The sequence below is a fragment of the Homalodisca vitripennis genome, chromosome 2 (assembly GCF_021130785.1).
Source record: "Homalodisca vitripennis isolate AUS2020 chromosome 2, UT_GWSS_2.1, whole genome shotgun sequence".
NCBI classification, from domain to species: Eukaryota; Metazoa; Arthropoda; class Insecta; order Hemiptera; family Cicadellidae; genus Homalodisca; species Homalodisca vitripennis.
This window is the reverse complement of record NC_060208.1, coordinates 80,058,501-80,082,080: the sequence shown is the minus strand read 5'-3', so window position 1 is coordinate 80,082,080 and position 23,580 is coordinate 80,058,501. Positions and strand designations below refer to the sequence as shown.

Genomic DNA, 23,580 nt, shown 5'->3' with positions numbered 1-23,580 from the left:
TTATGGTGATTAGTTATTTAACTTAAGTTATAATAGGTCTCATTTCACATAAACTTAACACAGCAACAAATGCAGCTCTAGTTGTAGCTAATATGTTTTTCATAATGAAAGTTTCTAAATTATTAAGTTGATATTAAATAATGCAATCATCTCAATAATCCTGAGAATGTGGTTATCTAATACTGTTTATATTTATTCAAATCATCTTAATAGGGAATCCTTAGAGAAAGACTTGCCTTATATCTGATCATTCATATTTGGACCATTGATTATTTCAAAATACAAACTAATATTGGAGAATGAGAAAACATTCAAAATAAATAAAACTAGACATACTTGGTGGTGTTAGGTGTATACAAGTAATTAATGGTTTCCAAAATCGGGAAGCTCAACATGTTCTAAAACAGCAATTAAAACAGACCCCACAAATATCTTGAATGACCAAAAGAGCTTTCAGAGGAACTTTTATCTTCAAAACCTTAATGAAATTAAATGATTGTAAAATTATAACTCTCTCACCTCCCAGTCATCATGCTAAACATCAAGATATTAATGTACATATGAATACATTACTTAAGTAAAAAAAATAATACTCTCCCAGATATTTCTTTTTGTATTCAAACCCCTTTACCGAGCATTTTGTAACTGTCATTAACTAGACAACGAAGAAATTAAATTTTATATAAATGTATATATCTTATATTATAACTCAATTTATATTATTTAAAATAATGTGAAAAATAAGTAATTATGCAAAAATAATTCAGTCTATAGTAAAATGCAGAATGTTGGGTAGTAACCCCACAGATTATTAAAGATACGAATTTTAAAAATCTTAAAAACTAGCTTGGATTTATTGATATTTGTAAGCTATTGGATATAAAAGTCTTCACAATTTTTAAATTTTATAATTTTTTAGATATTCAAAAAGTATACACATTACTAGAAAAACAAGTCTTTGGATGCATACTAAAACAAATGTTTTTAAATGAGACATCAACCATAACTCTACTACCAAAAATAAGGGCTTAAGTATGTGAAGTTTAACAATGTTCTTATGGGAAAAAATTAAGTTAATTTTACTTGTCAACCCACAATTAAGCCATTTAACTATGGATTAGAGCCAGTATAATCCCTTAAAAACCTAAACTCCATGACACGTCCTCCTAGATTTTTCCAGTACTTCAGATGGTAGTTGTGATCACATATCAACAGATCATACTGTAAAAACAAAGAGTCTTTACTATTAGTTAGAATCAATGTCTTACACAGAGTTACATAAATATTTATAATTAAACATATAAAAGATTTTTTAAATTGACTTACTTGTATTCAACAGGCATATTCAGTTTTTTCCTGCTCTGTGTGAATTCAGGAGGCATCTTAAACAGCACTGTTTTCGAATCTAGTATTTTAATCACATTGTCCTAAGGAAGAAAAATTAAACCATTATGCAACAAAACTCAACTTCCAAGGAACATATACACAACTTGTTTTTATGTACAATAATACAAACCTTTTTAATTGCTTTAAATCATCTAATGATGTTTCAGGGAACAAAAAATAAAGTAATCTTAACACTAAATAAGTCTCTATTTTTACATAGACACCCTTTTATTGATATCTGACTTATAGTTTTCTTAAATTGTTTTAAGATATAAATTTATATTTTGCTATAATTTTATATTCATACAATAGAAGATTCATTATCAGACTCCCCAAGTTGCCAAGTTAAATGAGGCCGTTTTACAAAAATTATTAATGCTTTTGGACTGCCTACTACTTTAATCCATGCCTAAGCCATGAAACAAATTTTTATTTACACTTGAATGATGTAAAATATATAAATTGTAAATACTCAATAGTAACAAATAACAATCTCACCCAAAATACTCACATTTGTACTGTTTGAAGGCTTAACTCTTAAGAACACTTTAATTGCGTCCTCACTTGGAGCTACTGTTTCTTCTTCATAATTACTAAAAAGGTTTTTTTCCGCCAAAGTGTCTTGCGGTCATCATTCTACCGCGGAATTTGAATGCTGGTCTATTATATAGGTGATCAGTGTCAATATATGACATATTATCTGAAACATATCCCCAAATACAATTAAAGATTGGCAGCATATTCCTAAAATCAGCTGTATTATATTCACTATGTAGACATGTTGAGTTGTGCTGTCCCTCCCAATCGTAACTTTTGAACAGTTGAGGATTTTAAAATCTCCTTTGAATTCTAAAATAATGTACAATAGCATTATCTTAAAACAATTTTAAATACACACAAACGGATTTTTTTATCTGCCACAGTTTGGACCTTCTATATGAAAGAACTTCCAAATCCCAGGAGCTAAAAACAATCCCGAGACTTTCACAAGATATTTCAGTACCAAGAAGTTTTAAAACAAGTCTTATCAAATAGGCTACACCAAAAATTCACCTTAATCCCATGGCAGATGAGTCATATTATTAATTGTTTAATTATTCCTGTGGATAAGGATAAATCTCACACTTACATTTATGAGACACTATTTGTAATCTTAAAATATTAATAAATTCTGACTAAACGGATTATATATAAAAAAAATGCATTAAATGTTTTAGCCTACTTAGCATAAACAAATTACTGTTAGTAAAATTAATACCTGAACACCATTTGGCATTTTATAATGCTACAAGTTCAGAGTGGTTTGGAAGTTAACTACATTCGCACAAAATCAACTCTTCCCACCATAGCTATGTTATATGTATAATACTCGGTTGCTTCGCTGTGCTTTGAGATCATGTCTAAAACATCCCAGTGCACTGTGCATTATGGACGGGCTACAATTTTAGTGATTTAGAATGAAATAGGGGTAGGGTACGATACGCAGACCCTGTTTTTTATATCGAAATTGGCAAACGATATTACTTCATCATAACCATCGATATAATCAATCGATACTGATTAATTATTTTGAATTATTAACTTGAATAGTCTATATCAACAGCTGTAAACATTTTCAAACAATACACATAGGGTAATATTTCAATTTTACATAATTAATTTTAATTATTAAAAATGGCAGTCAATTTTAGAAAACTACAAGACATTGCTTTGAAAGATTATAAGACATAAATAAAATATATTGATTTTGTGGCTTCAACATGTTGGACTCGTACCAAAAAACCCTTTGTGGGAAAGAAACGACTGTAACAGTGAGAGGAGCCAATATGGTCGTCTTCAGTTTTCCTAATTTTTGTTATAATAGTTTGTTTGATCTCTATAAATATTAAATTCATATTTTAATTTAAAGCATATGATTGTTATTGAGGACTATAATAATACTTTCATATCGATTGATAGTCTAGGATTTGAGATGCGAATATTAGGTATCGAAGACTACATTCTTCGATATATAAAACCGGGTCCGCTTATTGTACCCTACCCTGAAATAGCAGAGTATATATTCAGTGTGTATTTTTAACTTGATGGTTTAAGTTAGGGTTCAACCAAAATAAATGTTAAGTATATTTATGATAGACTATATAATTGTCTAAATTTCTTTGAAAACACTCCACTTGTACTAAATATAGCTATTTAAATACTTTAGTTCAAATAGTTTAAAACACACCAAAAACCTAAAAAAGTAGGCTATGGACATAATATATTGGGGAGTGAAATCTCACTCAGTTGGGTGTAGGTAACTCTAGTTCCGATGCTGTCTACATCTATGAACCGACTTCTTATAGGCCTAGTAAAAACCATGTAGCCTATCTCAAACTTATCATGAAAAATTCAAATTTAATGCATCAAAATTTGTTATCTTATGTTAAAGGTAATAATAGGCCTACATAAGATAATCTTGTAATTTGGCTGCCAAAGCAATCATTGGAAGTTGATATATAGGCATAATTTAGAAATTGTAGATATTTACAAAGGTTAAAATTTAGTTGTCATTTAAAACGTTGTCAAACTAGTGTGCTGCCAAGTCCTATCATATTATAGGTTTTATGAACCAAACAATTTATTAAATGTTTAAGTAAAATGTTCATGATTATTATGAGAATATTTCCACACTTAGGTTAAATGTATATGAGACAGCTATCATGAATAACCAATTTAGCTTATACATAAAACGGACTTAATATAAAGCTGGCCTTAAATAAAGAATTCAAAACTATTACAAACTTACCTAAACAAAACGGCAATAAAAATCATTAAAAGTCTAAAATATTTCCAACAAAAACTTATTTTTCCAACTTCAATATTTGATTTGAGAAATGGCGGTTTGGCGGCTGATAGATTTGTGTATTTAAGGGATCAACCAATCTCGTTTCTCTCAGCACAGCGGCCCAGTTCCAGAATTCTTGTTCTAAAAACCGTTTAATTTTAAAAAGTTAAATATGTCAAAGCTCACTAAATAAATGTTTTATTTGAAATGTTTTGAATTATTTGACTGATTTGGAAAAATCACTATAATAAATCAAATTACAACCGCAATTTAAGTTTTTCGTCTGATGTTGATACTAGTAATACAATATGTAATTTTGATATAAAAAGAATTAGCTACTATTACATTAATGTATAAAATATTATATAAACTTTACATTACTTGATCTAAGTAGTCATTTATGTTTATGTTTTTGCCATCAACTTTATATATTTTTTTAATCGAATAATCCAAAGAATGATATTTACTATAATGAGAAATCATAAATAACTGGTTAATATTTGTACCATTTTAATATTTAATTTTAAAATTTTATTTTTGTACTTCATCAATTCAAGACAACTTTGGACTGGTTAAGGACATCGCTCCCTTTGACTTCAGTTATATTTATACAAAAGTTAAAATTTAAATTTAACCAATATTTTTATAGAGATTCTACAGGAACAGCAGACATTTTTTATAAGACTATGTTAACAAGAAGCTGTTTTAAAACCATGGTTTATTTTGTTTAGTCAATAGTCAATAGTCAAACGTCTTTATTCATGAATCATGTACATTGGTGGTACAGTGAATAGTGTCAAAATAAAATATAAACCTAAAACAAAAAATAATACATACTACATACAGAAATGTTGTGTAACTACAGCTAATTATGGGAGGTGGAAAACTCATCTAATGAATAAACTGCTAAATTTATTATATATTCTTTGAGCATTTTCTTAAATTTTGACCAATCATTCTCTTTTTTAATATTTTCAGGAACACATTTTAAAAATGTGTTACCTGCATATGAGGGCTTTTTCTCGAAAAATTTTAACCTGTGAGGCTGAACTATCTCATTTCTCCTCCTAAAATTATAAGAGTGGGATAATGGTATTGATTTTGCCTCTAGTTCTTGTTTTTTTTGGCAATAAGAATGGTTTCAAATATATATTGACCAAAAACTGTAAAAATTTTTAATTTTTTAAAATGTTCTCTGGCTGAATCGTTACGTTTCAGCTTAAGCATAATTCTAATGGCCCTTTTTTGTTGCTTCAAAATGTTATCCATATTTAATTTTTTTGTTGATCCATATAACACTATTCCGAATAAAAGGTGGGAGTGAACATGGGCAAAATATATACTTTTTAAGGTTTCCAAATTACAATAAAAGGACATTTTTGATAATGCAAAGATTCCGGAATTGATTTTAATTAAAATTTTCTGTACATGTTCATCCCAATTTAAATTCTCATCAACTGTTAAACCTAAAAAGCTAATTTGATTTTCCTTTTCAATGTTAAATGAGTTATAATTTATTATTGGTTCTGTTGTGATTTTGTTCCGTGCTGTTTTAAAATTTATAAATTTGGTTTTCTGTGAATTTAACAATAAGTTGTGATTGTGAAAATAGTTTCCAATATTATTCAATTCCACAAATGTTAAGATTTCTGTTTCTTCTGGAGAATTAGATGACATGATCAAATTAGAATCATCAGCATAAAGACATAGTTTTGAATTTTGCCTATAGGTTAAGGTATCTTCTATACCCCTAAGATAACACAAAAAAAGCAGAGGCCCTAAGATTGAACCTTGGGGCACCCCAAACTTAATTGGCTGATGAGCTGATGATGATTTGATAATAAATTCTGTTATGATTTGTCAAATAGGTAATTTCCACAGATTGGGATCTATTTGTCAAATAAGAAGAAAACCAATTAAGAGCCCTTTTAGATATTCCAATGACATGAAGTTTTTCTAATAATTTACTATGTTTTACACTGTCGAACGCTTTGGAAAGGTCCATAAATATACCAGCTGTATATTTTCCTTTGTCAACGGACTCAATAACAGATTCAATAAAAGAAACAGCGGCGCTCATAACCGATTTTCCATTCCGGAATCCATGCTGATTATCATCTAAAATATTAATTTTTTCCAAAAATTCAGATAATTGTAAATGGACTGATTTTTCATATACTTTAGAAATTGAAGGGAGAACAGATACTGGGCGATAGTATGATATATTTTCAGGGTCATTTTTTTATGTAAAGGGATTAGTTTTGCCTGTTTAAATTTGCTTGGAAAAATGCCTGATAAAAATGAAGAATTTATTAGGTGACACAAAATTTTACTGATGCTGGTTTTCACAACTTTTATTACCGTCACAGGAATTTCATCATGCCCACTGGAGTGTTTATTTTTTAAAGATTGTATGATTTTTTCCACCTCCTTTTCATTAATCGGTTTCAGTTCAAACTTTGGTTTTACAAACACTGCATCAATAAAATTAGTTTCCACATCAATCTCCCCATTTTGATTATTACTATTTACATTCAAATCTGTAACAATTGTACTAAAATAATCATTAAACATATTTGCAATTTTTTTAGGGTCTACAACTATTTCTGAATCTTGTTTTAAAATTATATTTTTAAATGGTTTCCCTTCATTTTCCCCAACTTCAGAGTTAATTATACTCCTGACAGTTTTTTTAATGTTGTCGGAGTTTTCAATTCTTTTTTGGAAATATTTGTTTATAGCTTTATTTAATTCTTTTTTTGTAAATGGTCTTTTCCTGATCTAAATATGTTTTTAAACTATTACTTCTTTTATTTCGATATTCCTTTGTTAATTGGATAATATGTTTTTGTTTATCTTTTAAAACTTTAGGAATCCATGTACATTTTTTATTTCTTTTTGTAACCAATATTTTTGGAAAAGCCTGATCAAAATAGAAAACGAAAATTTTGAAAAAAAAAACGTCATATTTTGTTTCTACTCTAGAGTTGTAGACATCGGACCACGATTCTTTAGAAAGTAATTGAGAAAAAAGATTAATGTTTTCGGGTGAGAATTTGCGTACTACTTTTTTTATTGGCAAATTTACAGTTTTCACTGCATGTTTACACTTTAAATTTAGTAGCTGACCATCATGATCAGATAAAAAAGTATTAGGCCTTCTACATCTAAGTTAGATAATTTTATATTTTTAATCAAAAAGTTATCTATTGCTGTCTCTGAGTTTTCTGTAACTCTTGTTGGGAAGTTGACAAGGTACCTCATATTATGACTTTTTAACATCTGTTTCAATAATCTATGTTTGCTATCTAACACTAAAACATCAATATTCAGATCACCTGCTACGATAATTTTATCATATTTTTTACAAAAATAAACAATTAAAATACTTAACCTATCCAAAAAAATATTTACATCTGATTTAGGTGACCTGTAAATACCAATAATAAGATATTTTTCCTTATTTATACTCCAAGTACAGGCACAAAATTCAAATTGCAACTTCTCAAGCAAAACATTACATAATCCATCCGGCACAGTGACCCCTCTCAACTCAAAACCCTTCTCTGCCAGAATAATAACTCCACCTTTAGTTTTCAATTTTCTAGAGAAACAAGATTTTGTTAAATAAGAATCTATATTAAGCCGTTTTATTTCTTCTGCTTTCATGTCATGTTCTGTCAATACAACTATTTGGGGATTTGTTTCGTCTAAAATTGCCTGTAATGAATTTAATCTAGAAGCGAGATGTTGAATGTTTTGGTGGAAAATTTTGACTAAATTATGTTGTGTTTTTATTTTATTGGTGTAGTGGTTTGGAGAATGAAGTTTAAAGTTGAGAAGGATGACCGGGCTGCACCACAGCTGGATATCATTGTTTCCAACCCAGCACTGACTCCACCACACTCACCATTACTCTGCTTTACCACTTCACTGTATGAGAGGTCACCAGGTGCCACAGTAACTTGCTCAATTTGTCTTGATGTCTGCGCTGTGAGTTGACCAGCCGCTCTCGCCGCCGACATGGCTGATGGAGTTAAGTGATCCGCAGCTGGAGCAGCCGGACTCTGACTTGACTTCTTTGATGTTTCCTGGATATCTGCCGGAGACTGAGACTCCTCCACAATTGCTGTAGGGAAGTGTGACATTTGAGCGTCTAATTGGTATGGTTCAGGATCAATGTCATCCTCTTCAAGATCGTCATTTACTTTGGCTGGTTTTGGAAACATTCCCTTATTATCGTGTTGATATTACTCTATAACGTCTGCCATATGAGCTTCAGTTATTTGTATTGGCGCAGTTTTGTCTTTTGTCTTCAAATCTGGGAAATTTGCCTCCTTCTTCATTAATGAATCTTCATTTAATGGAAATATTTTTGCCAAAGTGTCTCTTATACAATACCCTAGTTTTTTTTACCTGTTCGATTTAAGTGCAGTCCACGTTTGCTAAAGTGGAAATATTTAAACTTGTAAACATCCAAATCAATAAAATGCATGTTTTTAATCCTATTTGTCAATTCTCCGATATAACTGTTAACTTGATCGATTTCAAGATGCACTGGGTCCATGATATCGGCGTCAAACCTCCTTGGAACAGAAGTAATGAGTACAGTTTTATTTTCACTCAGCTCTACTAGATTTTTTTCCAGCGATGTGAATACAGATTTAAAGCCACTGCAAAACGAATCATTTGTCCCTCCCATTATAACGATAACCTCATCAGATGCTTGCTTAGCTGAATCAACTACATTTAATAAGCGGGCATTAGGGTCAACAAACCCAACTGCTTCGATTTCCCCCACTTTACAACTCTCTTCAATGAACTTCTGTACATATCTTCCTTGACTGTCTGCGAACAGTGAAAGCTTAACTTTTTTACTTAAACATGGTTCTGTTTCTTTCTTCTTCTTATTAGCTTTGTTCCCTGCTTTAGATATTTTATTATCATATTTGATTCCTTTTGTTTTGCACTGTACCTCGTTTTCCTCCAAAACTTGAAATCTGTTTGAAGTGGTGACAGTTTCTTCTTTTTCCCTTATGCTTTCCGGTGTTGACTTTGCTTTTCTATTTGGTTGCTGTACCATCCATACAGATACATTATCATCATTAAGTTGAACTTCCCTAACATAATGGTCATCATCAGGTGATGGAGGTATTTTTATCATCATTTGAGAAACAGTACAGGAATCCACATCAAGAGTAGGGTTAAAGTACATCAGAGCCAATTGTGCCCGTTTTCCGATCAAAGTGTGTTTTTTTTTTTTAATATCTGTAAATGATAGTTGTAAAGAGTCAAAGGATTCTTTTTCCTTTTTGATTTTTTGTACAATTATTTCGGTAAACAGGAGCAAGTAGATCCCGCAGTCAAAACCATTACTTTGCTGAGGAACGTTTACCGGAGTGATTTTACATTTAACATTTTTGTTTAGGAATGTTTGTAAAGCAGAGCTTATCTTTACTGCGTGATCAAAGTTTTTAAGACCCAATGAGTCATAGTACAAAAATTCTTCCATTTCAGCCACGTAAAGTAAAAGACTCCAGTGTGAGCCGGAACCTCCAGGCTTATCCACCGCAGGAGAATCATTCACTGGAATGACTATATGAGTTTTACCCTGCAACTCTACCTTATCTAACACAAGTTCAAAATCTGATAAACATTTAATCGCTTGAGAAATTATTGGGTTCATTAGTAGAATTTTTGTGTTGTCAATTACTTTTGCAGTTAATACTTGGTAATAAAACTGTATGGATTCATCAGTTAGCCACTCATTTCCCAATATTTCCAGACTAATTTGAGTTCTTTCAGGTAACTTGTTCTGCTGTTGTGTATCATGTGTTGTAAAAACATCTTTTTTATCCAAGTTATTAGGGGCTGTTTTGTCAGCAACCATCGACTCATTCATGCTCAAGGATTGAGAAACTTCTCTACAAACCTTTGTGTTTAGTGGAGTGCTTGTAGTATGAGTAAATTCCTGTAGACTTTTAGAACTATATGTCAATGAATTAACCTCTGTTTTTAATATATTACTGTTGGTTGTGTCGTTAAAACTTATATTCATATTTTTTTCTGCCTCCTTCATTGCTTCATTGAATTTAAGATTTCTCGCCCTATGTTTTCCATAAAGTGATTTGTTCTCTTGAAATGAAGAAATATCCACTTCCTTAATTATACCAACTTCATTTGTGCCATAGAAATTTACAGTGTATTTTTTTATATTTTTTGAACAATCTACACCAATAATTGCCGCTGGCCAGTGTGGATACCCTTTAACTTTTGCAAAAAAACGGTGTCACCATGATTGAATTTGTTTTTTATTTGGCTCATAATTAATAATAAAACTCAAATACACAATATCAGTCAATTATATATAAATAAAGGTTAGTAGGGATTACAGCAATGCAATATAAAAAATAGCAGTAAGCTGAAGTCTAGATAATAAAATAAATATTTACAATTTAAAACCAACTTGGAAAGAAGAGTAGAGTAAAATAAAGTATTTTATTTTATTTCTTTCTTCCAGTCAGGTGTATTAGTTCATTAATTGAGTGCAGAAAGATAAGCAAACCAGACCAGATCAGGTGGATGGATGACTCATCCATTAAGGCTCTGATGATATCAGCTGTAACCTTGCTCCAAACTTCCTGGTTATCTTGTCAGCCAGTCTTATCTTGTGGGACTTTCCAATAATCACGATCTTGATTTAAATAGTTAAAGTACTCAGCGTTGTAACTCACACATCCTTTCATCACTAATTCGTTTCTGGTATGTAAAACTTTTCTCTCTGACAATTCATTATCAATTTAACATTATTTAACCACTTGAATGTTAACTTTTCTTTAGAGCCAATTCACTAGTAATGTACACTATCCGCCCGTTTAAGAATGTAATAACAGTAAAATGTACATATAAATCATTATATTTAATTGTATGCATACTACTTATCCTTTCGAGTGTTACCAAAACATTTGTGTTATATGTTATGATTTTATCCTGTATTAACTCCTTAACTAACAATATTTGTATTTATTTCGCAAGTACTCTTATGTTACGGACGCAACAGCTGTTGATATCCGGCGCAGAGGACAGGGCAATATCGTTCTTTGGAACTGAAGCGTAACTCCTTCTCTGATTCTTTCTCACCGACGTCTTTCACTGATACTGCTCAACGAATTATACTAATGAAACGCGCTCTGGCCGGAGAAACCGAGCCGAAATCCTGGACTGCGTTCCGAGTCTGCAGGCGCTGGAAATGGGCAAGAACTCACTCCGCCCATATGGCAGGCATTATAGTGATGATCTAACATCACTTTAAAACGCCTTCTAGACTTAATAATATTGTTAGACACCACAATTTATTTATTATTACAAATGTTAATAACTGCTTTTTACCGTGGATTTTTATTTTTAGTTAAAAAAAAAAACAGATTTCTTTACAATATCAAAATAACTGAGATTTTGACTTGGTATTTTTTTTATAAAGTCGGAAACGAAGATGTCTGTAATATTAAAATATTTCCCAGGTGAAAAACAAATTTTTTTATTGACAGTATTTATTTCAAAGTGAACTACGTAAAATGTACAAACATGACATACTTAATCTACGTGTTAGAAAATAAAAATTATTTTTACAAATTTAATGTTTGCCTTATTCCTAAGTTGAATTTTTTTATGTCAAAAGTTTTCTGTTTTGCGATGTGATGAGATATTATTTAAAAACATAGTTTAGTCACAGTTTTAATTAAAAAATAACTCGTGGCTTCCAGTGAATTCGTCATTAGTTAAATGCCCCTTGAAAACACTACCAGTAAACTGGTTACAAACTCTCAATGTCAATTTAAAAGTGGTCGCATTTGTTTGAGATAACTTGAGCAAATATTTTACAATTTTCAATATTACATCACTTAATCTACTAATTTACCCTTAGATTTAAAATCGATAAAAAGTTAATGTGTTCTAAGATCAGAATCATTGGGAAGTAGTATAGAATTACAATAGTTACATTTAATATATTTTTCAATACGTCTTACAATGACGCCACAAATATAGTATAAAATTTCATCCTTACGACTAGAACTATAATAATTGTTCATGATATACATGGCAATTTCAATTTCATCATCCAAAGACAAATCCAGATCACACTTATCAGCATTAGGTAGTTCAATGGGTGCCTTCTTTCTGACAATAATCCTCCTTCGTTTCTCCAATGGCTGTTGCATATGAGATGAAAAATAAAAACATTGTTGGAACTGCTTCATTTTTGAGACATTTTCTTAGTGAGTCAGGCAAAATTAAATGGTAATCATGTTCTGAAAAATGTTTACTGCATAAAACAGTATGTTTTGTTGGTTTAAATTTTTTCTCGTTGTCGCAGTAATCCTCTTTTTTACTAAATTGTCACCATTCAATGGAAAGCTAAAACAAACAAATTAACAAATAATAAAATACAGGTAGCTGAAAATTACAAAGATCCAATAATTATAAAGTACAGTAGGACAGTAGATATTGCTTTTAGCAATGATTTATAAGTTTATGCATTTATAAGTGCTATACCGACCAACATTGATATCTTGGATTAATGCGGATGAAATAATTGAGTGATACGCATGTTTTACCGTATTTTTAATTATTTGGGTAACCCATTTAATAATTTGGCAATACAGAAAATAATGGTGAAAATTACTATTTTGAAAGTTGCAAATAAATATTGACATGGTTAATATATTAAGAACTTACTTGTGGAAAGAAATGTGACTGCCTTTAGTCCATCTGGACGTGCAGTTGTACGCAGAGCAACTTTTCACCACGTCACGAAATAACAAACATTACTAATATTGACAAATAAAAAGAAAACAAACTAGTTGAGTTGCTCAGATCAGACGTCTTGACGTAATAAACAGGAATAGTTGCCAACAACGCAAATAACAACAATGATTTGTGTTTCGGCATGAAAAGGCGTGATGCCGTAACGTCCCGTTGATCGCCGCACAACTTGGCGAGTTCTTACCAACTTTAAGCGCCTGCAAGTCTAATATACTCGTATATACAACCGCATGTGTAACTGACTGACTGACTGACTCACTCACTCACGTATACTAATTCTAACCTACTTCCAGATGAGTTAGAGACTTGAAATTTGGTACACAGATAGCTTTCCACGTGTAACCACCAGGAAAATCCCGAAAAGTGAGAATTTTTCATTTTCAACCCCTCAAAAAAATTCCCAAAAAATCGCGCATTCTTCACCCCTGCAGGCATTTTTTTGTAAGCCCGATAGCGGGCGAACCGTTGGAGCTAGCTCGGATCTGACGGAAAATTCATGGTCAGGAATGAAGTGAACTACAAAAAAGGTCTAATGACTTTTTGCTCTATCTTCCATGGTTAAGCGACAAAACGCTCGAACATTTGAAATTCCAGAGATTTTTTCGATAAAAATAATGTTTTAAGCCCGATAGCGGCCGAACCGTTGGTCGTAGCTCAAATCTGATTGACCCATCAAGTTAGCAAATTGCGCGATCTACAGAAAAGGTCCAGTAATCTTTTGCCCTATCTCGATTGGTTTGGCCGAAAAACGTGATTATGTACAATTTTGTTGTAACTTTTACGCGAAACTTTTGTTTTTGGGGTCGATAGCGGCGAAACCATTGGTCGGAGGTCAAAATAAGACTAACGTTTTATTTAGGAAATAAGATGACCTACAAAAAAGGTCCAGTGACTTTTTACTATATTTCCCTTAGTTTGACCGCAAAACGCGATTAAGTGAAAATATTGGACATTTTCGCCTAAAAATTTACATTCCGGGCTTGATAGCGGCTAAACGGTTGGTCGTAACTCAAAACAAATTTTAAACGGGATTTAGGAAATCACGTGATCTACAGAAAAGGTTCAGTGACTTCGGGAGTTGGCTGAGCGTTAGCTAAGCGTCAATAGTAGATAGGGACAGAGGAATATTTATTATGTTCACAGACACAATACCCTCTAAAAAAGGCCCAAGTGTGTCATTAACCCCCGGTAATATTAACCCCCCCCCCCGGGGATTTCCTGGTATGACCTGATAACCTCCTGTACATTCACCCCCTGATGTGTTAACCCCCCTGGTAACATTAAACCCCCCCAGGGAATTTCCTGCCATGACCTCATGTCCGAATTTTACCAGTCACCAAATCTCTTAACCCCCCCCCTGGGAAGATCCTGGTATGACCAGATAACCCCCTGGAGACTTATCCCCCGGTAACGTTAACCCCCCCTGGGAATTTGTTCATATGACCAGACAATATCCTGACGAAATTAAACCCCCTCTTGTCTTAACCTCCTTAACATTAATCACCCACCCAGGGAATTTCTCGCCTTGACTAGATAGTCTCCTGGTGATATTAAACCCCCTGTTCGACTTAAAATACTGCCTTGAGGTCGGTTTTTATTATGTTTATACTAAACAATTCAAGATAGCTGACCCGTGCAGACTTTTCTCCCGAGCTCATTTCTGGCTAAACCATAGGTCGTAGATCAGATCTGAGGGCACAATCGAAAGACAAAATTAAATTTCCAACAAGAAAGGTCCAGTCACTTTTTGTCGTATCTCTAACGGTTTAACCGCAAAATGCCCTCAAAGTCAAAAGTTTTTACGAATCCGGAAAAAAATCTATGAAAAAGGTCAATTTTTAAATCCCTTGTCATTTACTTAATGTCCGGACTTAACCAGTCACCGAATTCCGCTTATCCCCGAATTTGCAAGCGTTTACTTTGGGGGCCTGGGGGCGTAGCCCCCAGCGAGCCGAAGGCGAGTCCATGGATACACCCGCAACGCACAGCTGTGTACGACCGGAAAACACAACATGTGGTTTATGGGTAGTGCGCGTTCCGGTAGTATAGTTAGTTGATACATTTTTATCATATTGTAATATATTTATTTGTACGAACAGAGTTCTCTCTGCCAGTTAAAATGCTCAGTATAGTAGGCGTATTTTCTTAAATAAGACCTTCAAGATATTTCATTATGTTTCATAGTTATTATTTTAAAACTTTCAATAAAAATTCTTAGTACGATGTTTAACTTATGGACATATATGAAAGGCCAGCATTTAGTTTATATTTTATATTAAATATATATATTTGATTTTTCCTCCACATGGAAAATTAGAAATTTGCTATTTCAGTAAATTACGGAAAATGTATTAAATAATATAGTTATAACCAAAATCTTAATATTATTTTGTTTTGGTGTGATTGTAAATTAATATATTCAGTGTGATAGTTTGTAATAATGTATATTGTCAAGATATTTTTTAGTTTACTTTATTCTTAGTTTCTTTGATTACTTATGGCTTATTGAAGAATTTGGTTAATATTGTAGTGTGAATGTATTTCCATCAGCTATGCCGACTCGCGTGTCGTACCGTCCAGCGCACCAGTCAACTATCAATGCCCCAAATTCTCGGCTAGACATTAATGTTTTTTTGTTGTTTACTCAATATAGTTCGTGGCAACGCCCAGTCGCTCTTCTATCACATTGACGAGTTCCGGTCCATTTTAGATGCGCCTCAATTCGATTTAGTTTCGGTCTCAGAAAAATTGCTCAAGCCCCATACTAGTCAACGCTCTTGTCGCAACAACGTTTACAGAAACGATCGTACAGAAGTTTAGAAAAAGGGAGAGGGGCTGTTTATGTAAAATCCCATCTTCTGGCTTCTGTAATTTTCTCAATTGACAATTCTAGACTGTGTCATTTTAAATTCATGTGGGATTGGAGCACACGTTCTTGTCACCGTTATTAAATATGTCTCTGGAAAATACTAAGAATTTGTAAGCAGAAGCAAAATTGTACTGGGAGTGAGTTCGTTGCCAATCTTATATTTCAGTAAAGACATTCTTAAAACCTTTTACTGTGGTTTTCATGCGTTAATAGGGATGAGACACCCTTAACATACATATACATCTTAAAAAAACGATTTTAATGCTAGAAGCCTTGAATGTGCTCAACATATTAAATATGTCTGGACCGGGAATTCTGTATATACTTTCTGGATTTTTACACTTTTTATATTAAATGACTGTGGTAGGCTGAACTACACCACAGTTTACATTATCATTGTTGGCCAGCCTTCTGTAAATAAGTTAATACGCATTGAAATTGAACTAGATATTGTTAATTAAGTACAACCGTTTGTTATAGAGCTCCTGGTTTAATATTTCATGCTTAATTTGTACAATCCCACATGGTTTATGGCTTCTAATCGTCATGTCATTGTAATGGGGTGTTTAAGTTTCTACTTACAAGGTCGTGATTACTATGACAAAATCTACCTGACAAACCTGTTCCGCTCTGACACTATACTTCCCCTGACTGCCACTCACCACACTGCTATTACTGTTACATGGATGGGTGTGATATCTGTGGTGGATGCGATCGCGTCGTGTACCATGGACACTATCAAACTCCTGGCATTTATAGGCATGACCGTACAGTCTGTCCACACAAATCGGATCCAAAAGTAATCGAGTTTCCTACCGAGTAATTAAAACACCGTTGATCAATGTACGTAAGGCAAAACATACTAAGTTTCCAGCTTAATTGTTTAAATTTAAAATATTTAGGAACATAATTAAAAAAACAAATTTGTAATGAAAACAAACGTTCGTTATAATTACATACATCTTTCAGCCAAGCACTAAGTCTAAAGTCTAAAGTAAAAGAAGTAGGTATCGTTAAAATGTAACTGAAGAATAAGGCTATCTGCAGATATATAAGCACACAGACCTCATTGGCTCCCCTGATTCTGTTGCTGTTTTAAACACTGACATCGATGCTATTGTCACTTGGACTTTCAAACATTGGCTGAGACACAACGAAAACAAATCTCAAGCATTTGTAATATTAGAAACTCTAAACTCTTACGTACCGTTAAATTTACCGTTAAATCCCTAGACTTATACTTAACAATTAACATTAACCATCTTAAATGTGGCAAAGTGAGGAGCCTAGGACTCACAGTGGCGGAAAACCTTGAATGGGCAAATTGCGTAACTGAAACTTATTAATACAGTATCTGCTAGCATTCATAGTCTAAAAAGTTGTATCATCTTCTGCCATTAACACGAAGGTGATGCTAGTTAAACCCCTAGTTTTCCTCATTTCAGTTATTGCAGCATCGTTATAAGTGACATGACGGTTGAGCTCTCAGATAAATTACAGCTTGCTCAAAACAATTACATTTGTTTTTATTCAATCTAAGACACCGAGAATATATTTTTCCTTTCTTGAAATATTTATCGGTGCTGAAGTTGAATGAGCTTTGTCAGCTTCACACACCAACGATGCTGCATACTATTTTGGTTCACCATTGCATCTGTCAGAACATTTTTCTCTCATGTCTTCCATAACTCTTGAAAGAGTTATAATAGTTGACGCGGTTCTGCTTTACCATCAATTCCCATTCACAGAACGTCCGTTTTTAACAATTCTTACTCTACTTCCGTTTGCCGATTTTAGAATTATCTTCCTGATGGCATTATAAAAAATGCCGTTGGCGGGTTCGCTCGGTTTAGGGCTGGTGTTAAGGCTCGCATATGCTTGGATTGACGGTTCGAGTTGAGCTGTATGTGCTGATGACAATAGTGTGTTTGAGATGGGTGTATGTTAAATTGATTACATTTTAAAAGAAGGTTTTGTATTTTCTCATATTATTTATCTGTTAGTAATTTGAATATGTAATTTTATTGTCAACTGTATATAGTTAGTAAGTTCTGGCTAGGTGTGCGAAAGGACTAAGTTTCCTACTAGCAAATTGTACAATTGTATGTACAGCATAGATATTGTTCATTTCATTTCATCTTGGTACTGGTCCTCATGTCTTCTTTACAGCAATGTCCTGTTTTGGCTGATGTATTCTCTAACTCTTCAGTTTTAATTTTTGTGAATGCGATTTTTGCAAAGTGCACGAATAGTTTCGATGAAGTGTCTCTTTCTACTTTGAGTCCTAGATGCTCAGTGACTTTGTATTTCCTTGAAAAGGCACAACTAAAGGACAAAACAGTATCTTAAGCACTAAATGTTAATGTAGGTAGGCCTACAAAGGTTACTTAAAGTACACGAGGCTAAATTAAACTGTTCAGTGACTCATTCGGGTGTTGTGATTTTCCAGCTAAACATATTTTAATAACTTATGTATTGTAAGATTAACCTAACACAAGTTAATGACAGCCAAAAATAAACAGTAGTACTATACTGTATATAGTAAGGACTGTTGGAACAGAATTTCCATTGCAAAAATCAGTTAATATACAAACCAATTTTCAAAACAAGTTTAACTACTTTACAATTTTTTTATATTAACTGTTACAAGTCTACAAATAATAATCAATACAAATCTAAAAACTAAATTTAAAGTTTGTCGCTTAATAACATGAGTTGCAATGTGGTCTAACACTACTAGTAGTAGAGAGCCGCCCTTCTCGCTGTTATCACCAACCAAGGCATGAATACAGCTTTGGAGAGATTCATCATCAATCCACTTCGGCTTAGATTCACTGTGAAGATACTTTACCTAAGCCGCCAAGAGAGTTTTACATTTCTATATAACTCCATTAAACTGTTATATCATATCAAGTTGCTATACTGTAGTACTATTTAAATGAGTTATTATTTTAGAAGTAATTTAGTTTCCTCACTGAGATTTATGACAACCATCTGGAATTAAATTAGTTTTTGTTGTAAATTAGCAACATTACAACTTATCTCTAATTGATCCTTTAGTTTCGATGATTCTTTGAGGTCAAAACGTTTTTCTGTCCTCGTTATTCCAATGGTCCTTTAATAACCAATTGTATTTAAGAAAATATTATTGTTATCAATTATAAAACTTTCTAAATTATTGAGATAGCGCTTCACGTTGTAATACATTATCAAAATTACTAAAGTTAGTAATACGAGTAGTTAGGCAACCAAGCTCAGCCTAAAAGAACTTGCGTTACTTACAAAAGCAAATAGCTATTCATTCATACAAAACTTAATCCATACAAGTGGACATGAGTTATATACAAGATTATTATGAACATTATTAAAAAAAAGCTTCTAGTTTGTGCAGCATAATCCACTCAGAAGTATGGAGTAAGAATTGCAAAAATATCTAGTCGATGTGTCTGTTGCGTCGATTTCGCAGATGCCAGGTCCGAACAGCTGGCAGCACGATGTGTAAGGGATAGTCGTCTAATTTTGGTTGTTAAACTCATATATATATATATATATATATATATATATATATATATATATATATATATAAAACTCATATCTATATAGATGAATGTTTGTGTGTTTGTCCTTTATGGAATCGTAAACTATTTTAACGATCATTATGAAAATTTGTATGTATACGTATTTTTCCACGGAGAAGGTTTAAATGCTATTGATGTAACTCGCCACCATTCGGCACTGCAAAAGATACAAGTTTTCAAAGCACCTGCACACTATAAACTGCAGTCGTGAGACAGTTATGTATTTAAGTAGCCAAGCACTATTTTAAGGCACTAAGTTATGATGCATATTTGTTTTTGAGATAAATATCTGGTTGAACTGGGGAGTTGAACGCAAAAATCGGTAAAAAAATATTTTTTTCGCTTTTATTTTTTATTTTATTATTTGATTCTTTCTAAACAATTTACTGCAATCCCTACATAAAAATGGCTTTCCGTTGAGCTTCTATGATTTTTCAAATATAAGACTACATAACAAATTTCGTGCGTTTCGAGCGCTGCGTTGTTGCCTTTTATATAGTAATTATTTTAGCTGGCTGCAATTGAAGAAGAAATTACCTACAATCACAAACATTCTCTACCTCAAGCTGTATTGACAGCAATAAAACCTACATACAGAGATTTGTCAAGATTAGATCTACTAAAAAAATGTCTTCACGGTAAAACCCAGAACGTGAACGAATCTTTCAACAATGTAGTGTGGAACCGAATCCCAAAAAATGTGTTTGTTGGAAGAGAGACTCTTTTATTAGGTGTTCATGATGCTGTTCTAACATTCAATGAAGGTAACATTGGAAGGATCAAGGTTTTAAAGGAGTTAGGAATAAAAGACTGTGGCAAATACACCGTAAGCACATTGAAGAGCCTCGATGAAGTCAGGATGAGGAAGGCAGATCTGAAAGCAGAGTCAATGACTAAGGAAGCAAGAATAAAGAAAAGGAGACAGTTATTAGGTGAGGAAGAGGAAATGGATGGTAGCTACTGTCCTGGAGGCTTCTAAAGGTAATATAAACTTATAATTATTTTGATTTTTTGTTTTCCGCTGTTTTTGAAAATTACCGGTTTTTAATATATATGTACCTTTTTCTCAGAAACTATAAATGCTACACACATGAAATTTTTACTGGTTATAAAGTAACCTTTTAGAAGTATGTAGCTCTAGTTTTATCAAATTTCATCAATAAATAAATATTTAGAAAAATATTTTATATTAAAATATAAAAATAAAAAATAACACAAATATAAAATTTTTTTCTTTAGTTGTATTAATTATTTTACAAAGATTTTAGAGGTATAAATACAATATTATATCCTGCACCTTGTGTAAAAATTTCAACTTCCTAACTGTTATGAGTTCTGAGAAAAAGGTACATAAAGTTACCTTATTTTAACATTGGGCCTTATGGACCGTTCAACTCCCCTTAAATATTGAGTGTTAGATCACTATATAATAAAGTACGTGTACAATGGCTATAAATATAAACAGATTTTCTTGATCGTGGCAACAAGGCAAACTCTACATCGGCGTTGTAAATATAATTGAATTAAACCAGAAGTTTACATACACGGGTAATGCTTACGAAAAGCGTGCAAAGCCGCGGGAAAAAACTAGTTCAGTTATAAAAACAAAGTTCACGTTCTTTATTTAGAACGCAATAAATAAGAATTTAGTGGCTCGAGAAGCTTAAGGTAGAATTTAAACAATACAGTTAAACAGTAAAAGGGGGTAAAAAAATCAAAGAACGTTCTAATGCGTATTAAGTGCATATTTTATTAAGATGAGAGATATCTAATAAATCTACAGCCAAATCTACGTCAATTAAGGAATACAATAATTGTTGTGGTCATAACATTCTTCTAATGGAGTTAAAATCAAGATGGCCGCCAGTACAGCTAGCCTTGACTGAAACTTAATTTTCAGGTCTCTGCTAGTTTTAAGTACCGATGTTATTGTTTTCCATAAATTATGTTGAAATAAATGAATAGATTTGTTTAGAGAGTAAAAGTGTAAGTGTTATTGTTTGGTGTTACTATCACTTGTTCAAGAAATCTTGTTGTTATTGAGTGGCAGACGAGTCAACAATGAAGAGAGCCATAGCATAGCAAAAATAATTGCTGTTATCATAATTATGATAAAAGATAATAATATTAAAAATTATAGGTTTGGCAGCCGTCTGAGAGAATTATTATTATTATTATTTTATTTTCTTCAAAAAGGGCTACAAACATTAGAAAAAATATAACCTTCTGGAACCGCCCGAACAAACCAAAAGGTTCAAGAATACAAAGCTGTATTTAAGAGAATAACAGATGAAATGGCTATATCTTAAGAACTACAAGACACATCCTTCACCTTTTATTATCTAGAATTTATACATTCTAAATTGGGCTTCTAGGATACATATCATTTACTTAAAAATATGAGCGTGAATTTGTATTACTTAAATAATATGCAACTTACATATAAATGCGTTTTGATTTCAAACCATGGCCTCTTTGATTAAAAATATATTGTGATATAAACTTATATGTATTTTTTATAAAAGGATGTATTTACTGTGTATACAACTACATAAACTTTGAGACATGAAATTAATATTTGTGTGTTTTATTTTACTGCCACTGAGCTGTTGACGCCCTCTGCGTGCATTGGGCATAGACGCGCATGTTATAGTTAAAATATCAAAACAATTAAAAACAACCCATTTTATAGTGTCAAGAGTCACAAGGCGTTAGAAGAAATTCTATAGCTACACTCCGTGCATTATACAAGTGTATTACGCACCTGTTTTCTTGCTATTCGTTGAAATGTAATGTTAACAAAGTACAGGGTTTTCATAAATGAATGGTACAATTTAAACATAAAATAAAAAGAGAACCGTACGAAGTACATTAAAAATATTTATTTCATTAGAATCCTCGTTAAAAACAATTTTATACTGATACATTTAGTACATTTCAATGTTTCCACCACCGATAGCTCTGCAGACATCTAATCTATGGTCGATCTCGGCCCATACACTGTGGAGCATGTCTCTTGTAACCGATGATACTGCCTCATAAATCCTCTCCTTTAAATGAGCTAAATCACGGATCTTCTGAGAATAAACAATATTTTCACGTATCCCCACACAAAAAATCGCATGGAGTCAAATCCGGGCTTCTAGGAGGCCATGCTATTGGGCCACCTCGACATATCCATCTTTGTCCCAACTTGTCATTCAAAGCATCACGAACAAAGTCCTTATAATGGGGTGGCGCACCATCTTGTTGAAAATACACCATATTGACATTAGAGCAATAAAACTAATTGAGCTAAAGAATTCAGAGGTGCCAACCATATTTTTCTACCTTGCATAGCAAATTGTTTATAAGCATTCAAAATTGCACCATTCATTTATGAAAACCCTGTACTATCATTAGCCAACAATGTTGAGCTGACATCTATTTAATATATCACTATGTAACCACTAGAGATATATAGTGACGTTAGATTGCTCTGCAACGCGTCTGTTCAATGATGTTCACTGTGTGTTATATAGCAAATTTCTATCAATAGGCTACATTATTAAGCTGACATCAATTTACGTAAAATATAACTATGTAACACATCTAAAATATAGCGACGTTAGATTGTTCCGGAAAGCGTCCGTTCAGTGATGATCAATGTTCACTGTATGTTAGCAAAGTTATATCAGTAGGCTACATTATTAAGCTAACATCAATTTACGTAATATATCACTATGTAACCACCTAAAATATAGTGATGTTAAAATGCTTCGGAAAGCGTTTATTCAATATTCACTGTATATATATATATATATATATATATATATATATATATATATATATATATATATATATATACTAGCTGACTCGGTGAACTTCGTTTCACTTACCTCTTGGCCATGTCGCTACCTTTGTTAACATATTTACATATGTACTTTATCAATTTGACAGAGTTACAAAATTCCACATTGATGTGACTTTCAAAAGTTTTGGACAATATTTGCGAGTACGGCACAATCCAACGATTATCTACATCAAAATTTTGTCCTTTTATCTTCACAATTACAGATCGCCCACCGTCCTCAACTGATTGCCGACGATACAACGGG

The 23,580-nt window shown here is 32.5% G+C and overlaps 1 protein-coding gene across 2 annotated transcripts in view; it reads right to left on the bottom strand.

Moving 5' to 3' along the window:
• The window catches only part of LOC124354239 (kinesin-like protein KIF20B), a 77,090-nt gene extending 72,772 nt beyond the window's left edge, over positions 1 to 4,318 (bottom strand). For both annotated transcript variants that reach the window (XM_046804547.1, XM_046804549.1), the window contains exons 1-3: positions 4,175 to 4,318; positions 1,898 to 2,086; positions 1,327 to 1,427 (exon numbers count right to left, since the gene is read on the bottom strand). In XM_046804547.1, coding sequence (XP_046660503.1) covers positions 1,327 to 1,382 — 56 coding nt within the window. In that variant the 5' untranslated portion in view covers positions 1,383 to 1,427; positions 1,898 to 2,086; positions 4,175 to 4,318. The remainder of the gene's footprint in view (positions 1 to 1,326; positions 1,428 to 1,897; positions 2,087 to 4,174) is intronic.
• Positions 4,319 to 23,580: the final 19,262 nt, after the last annotated feature.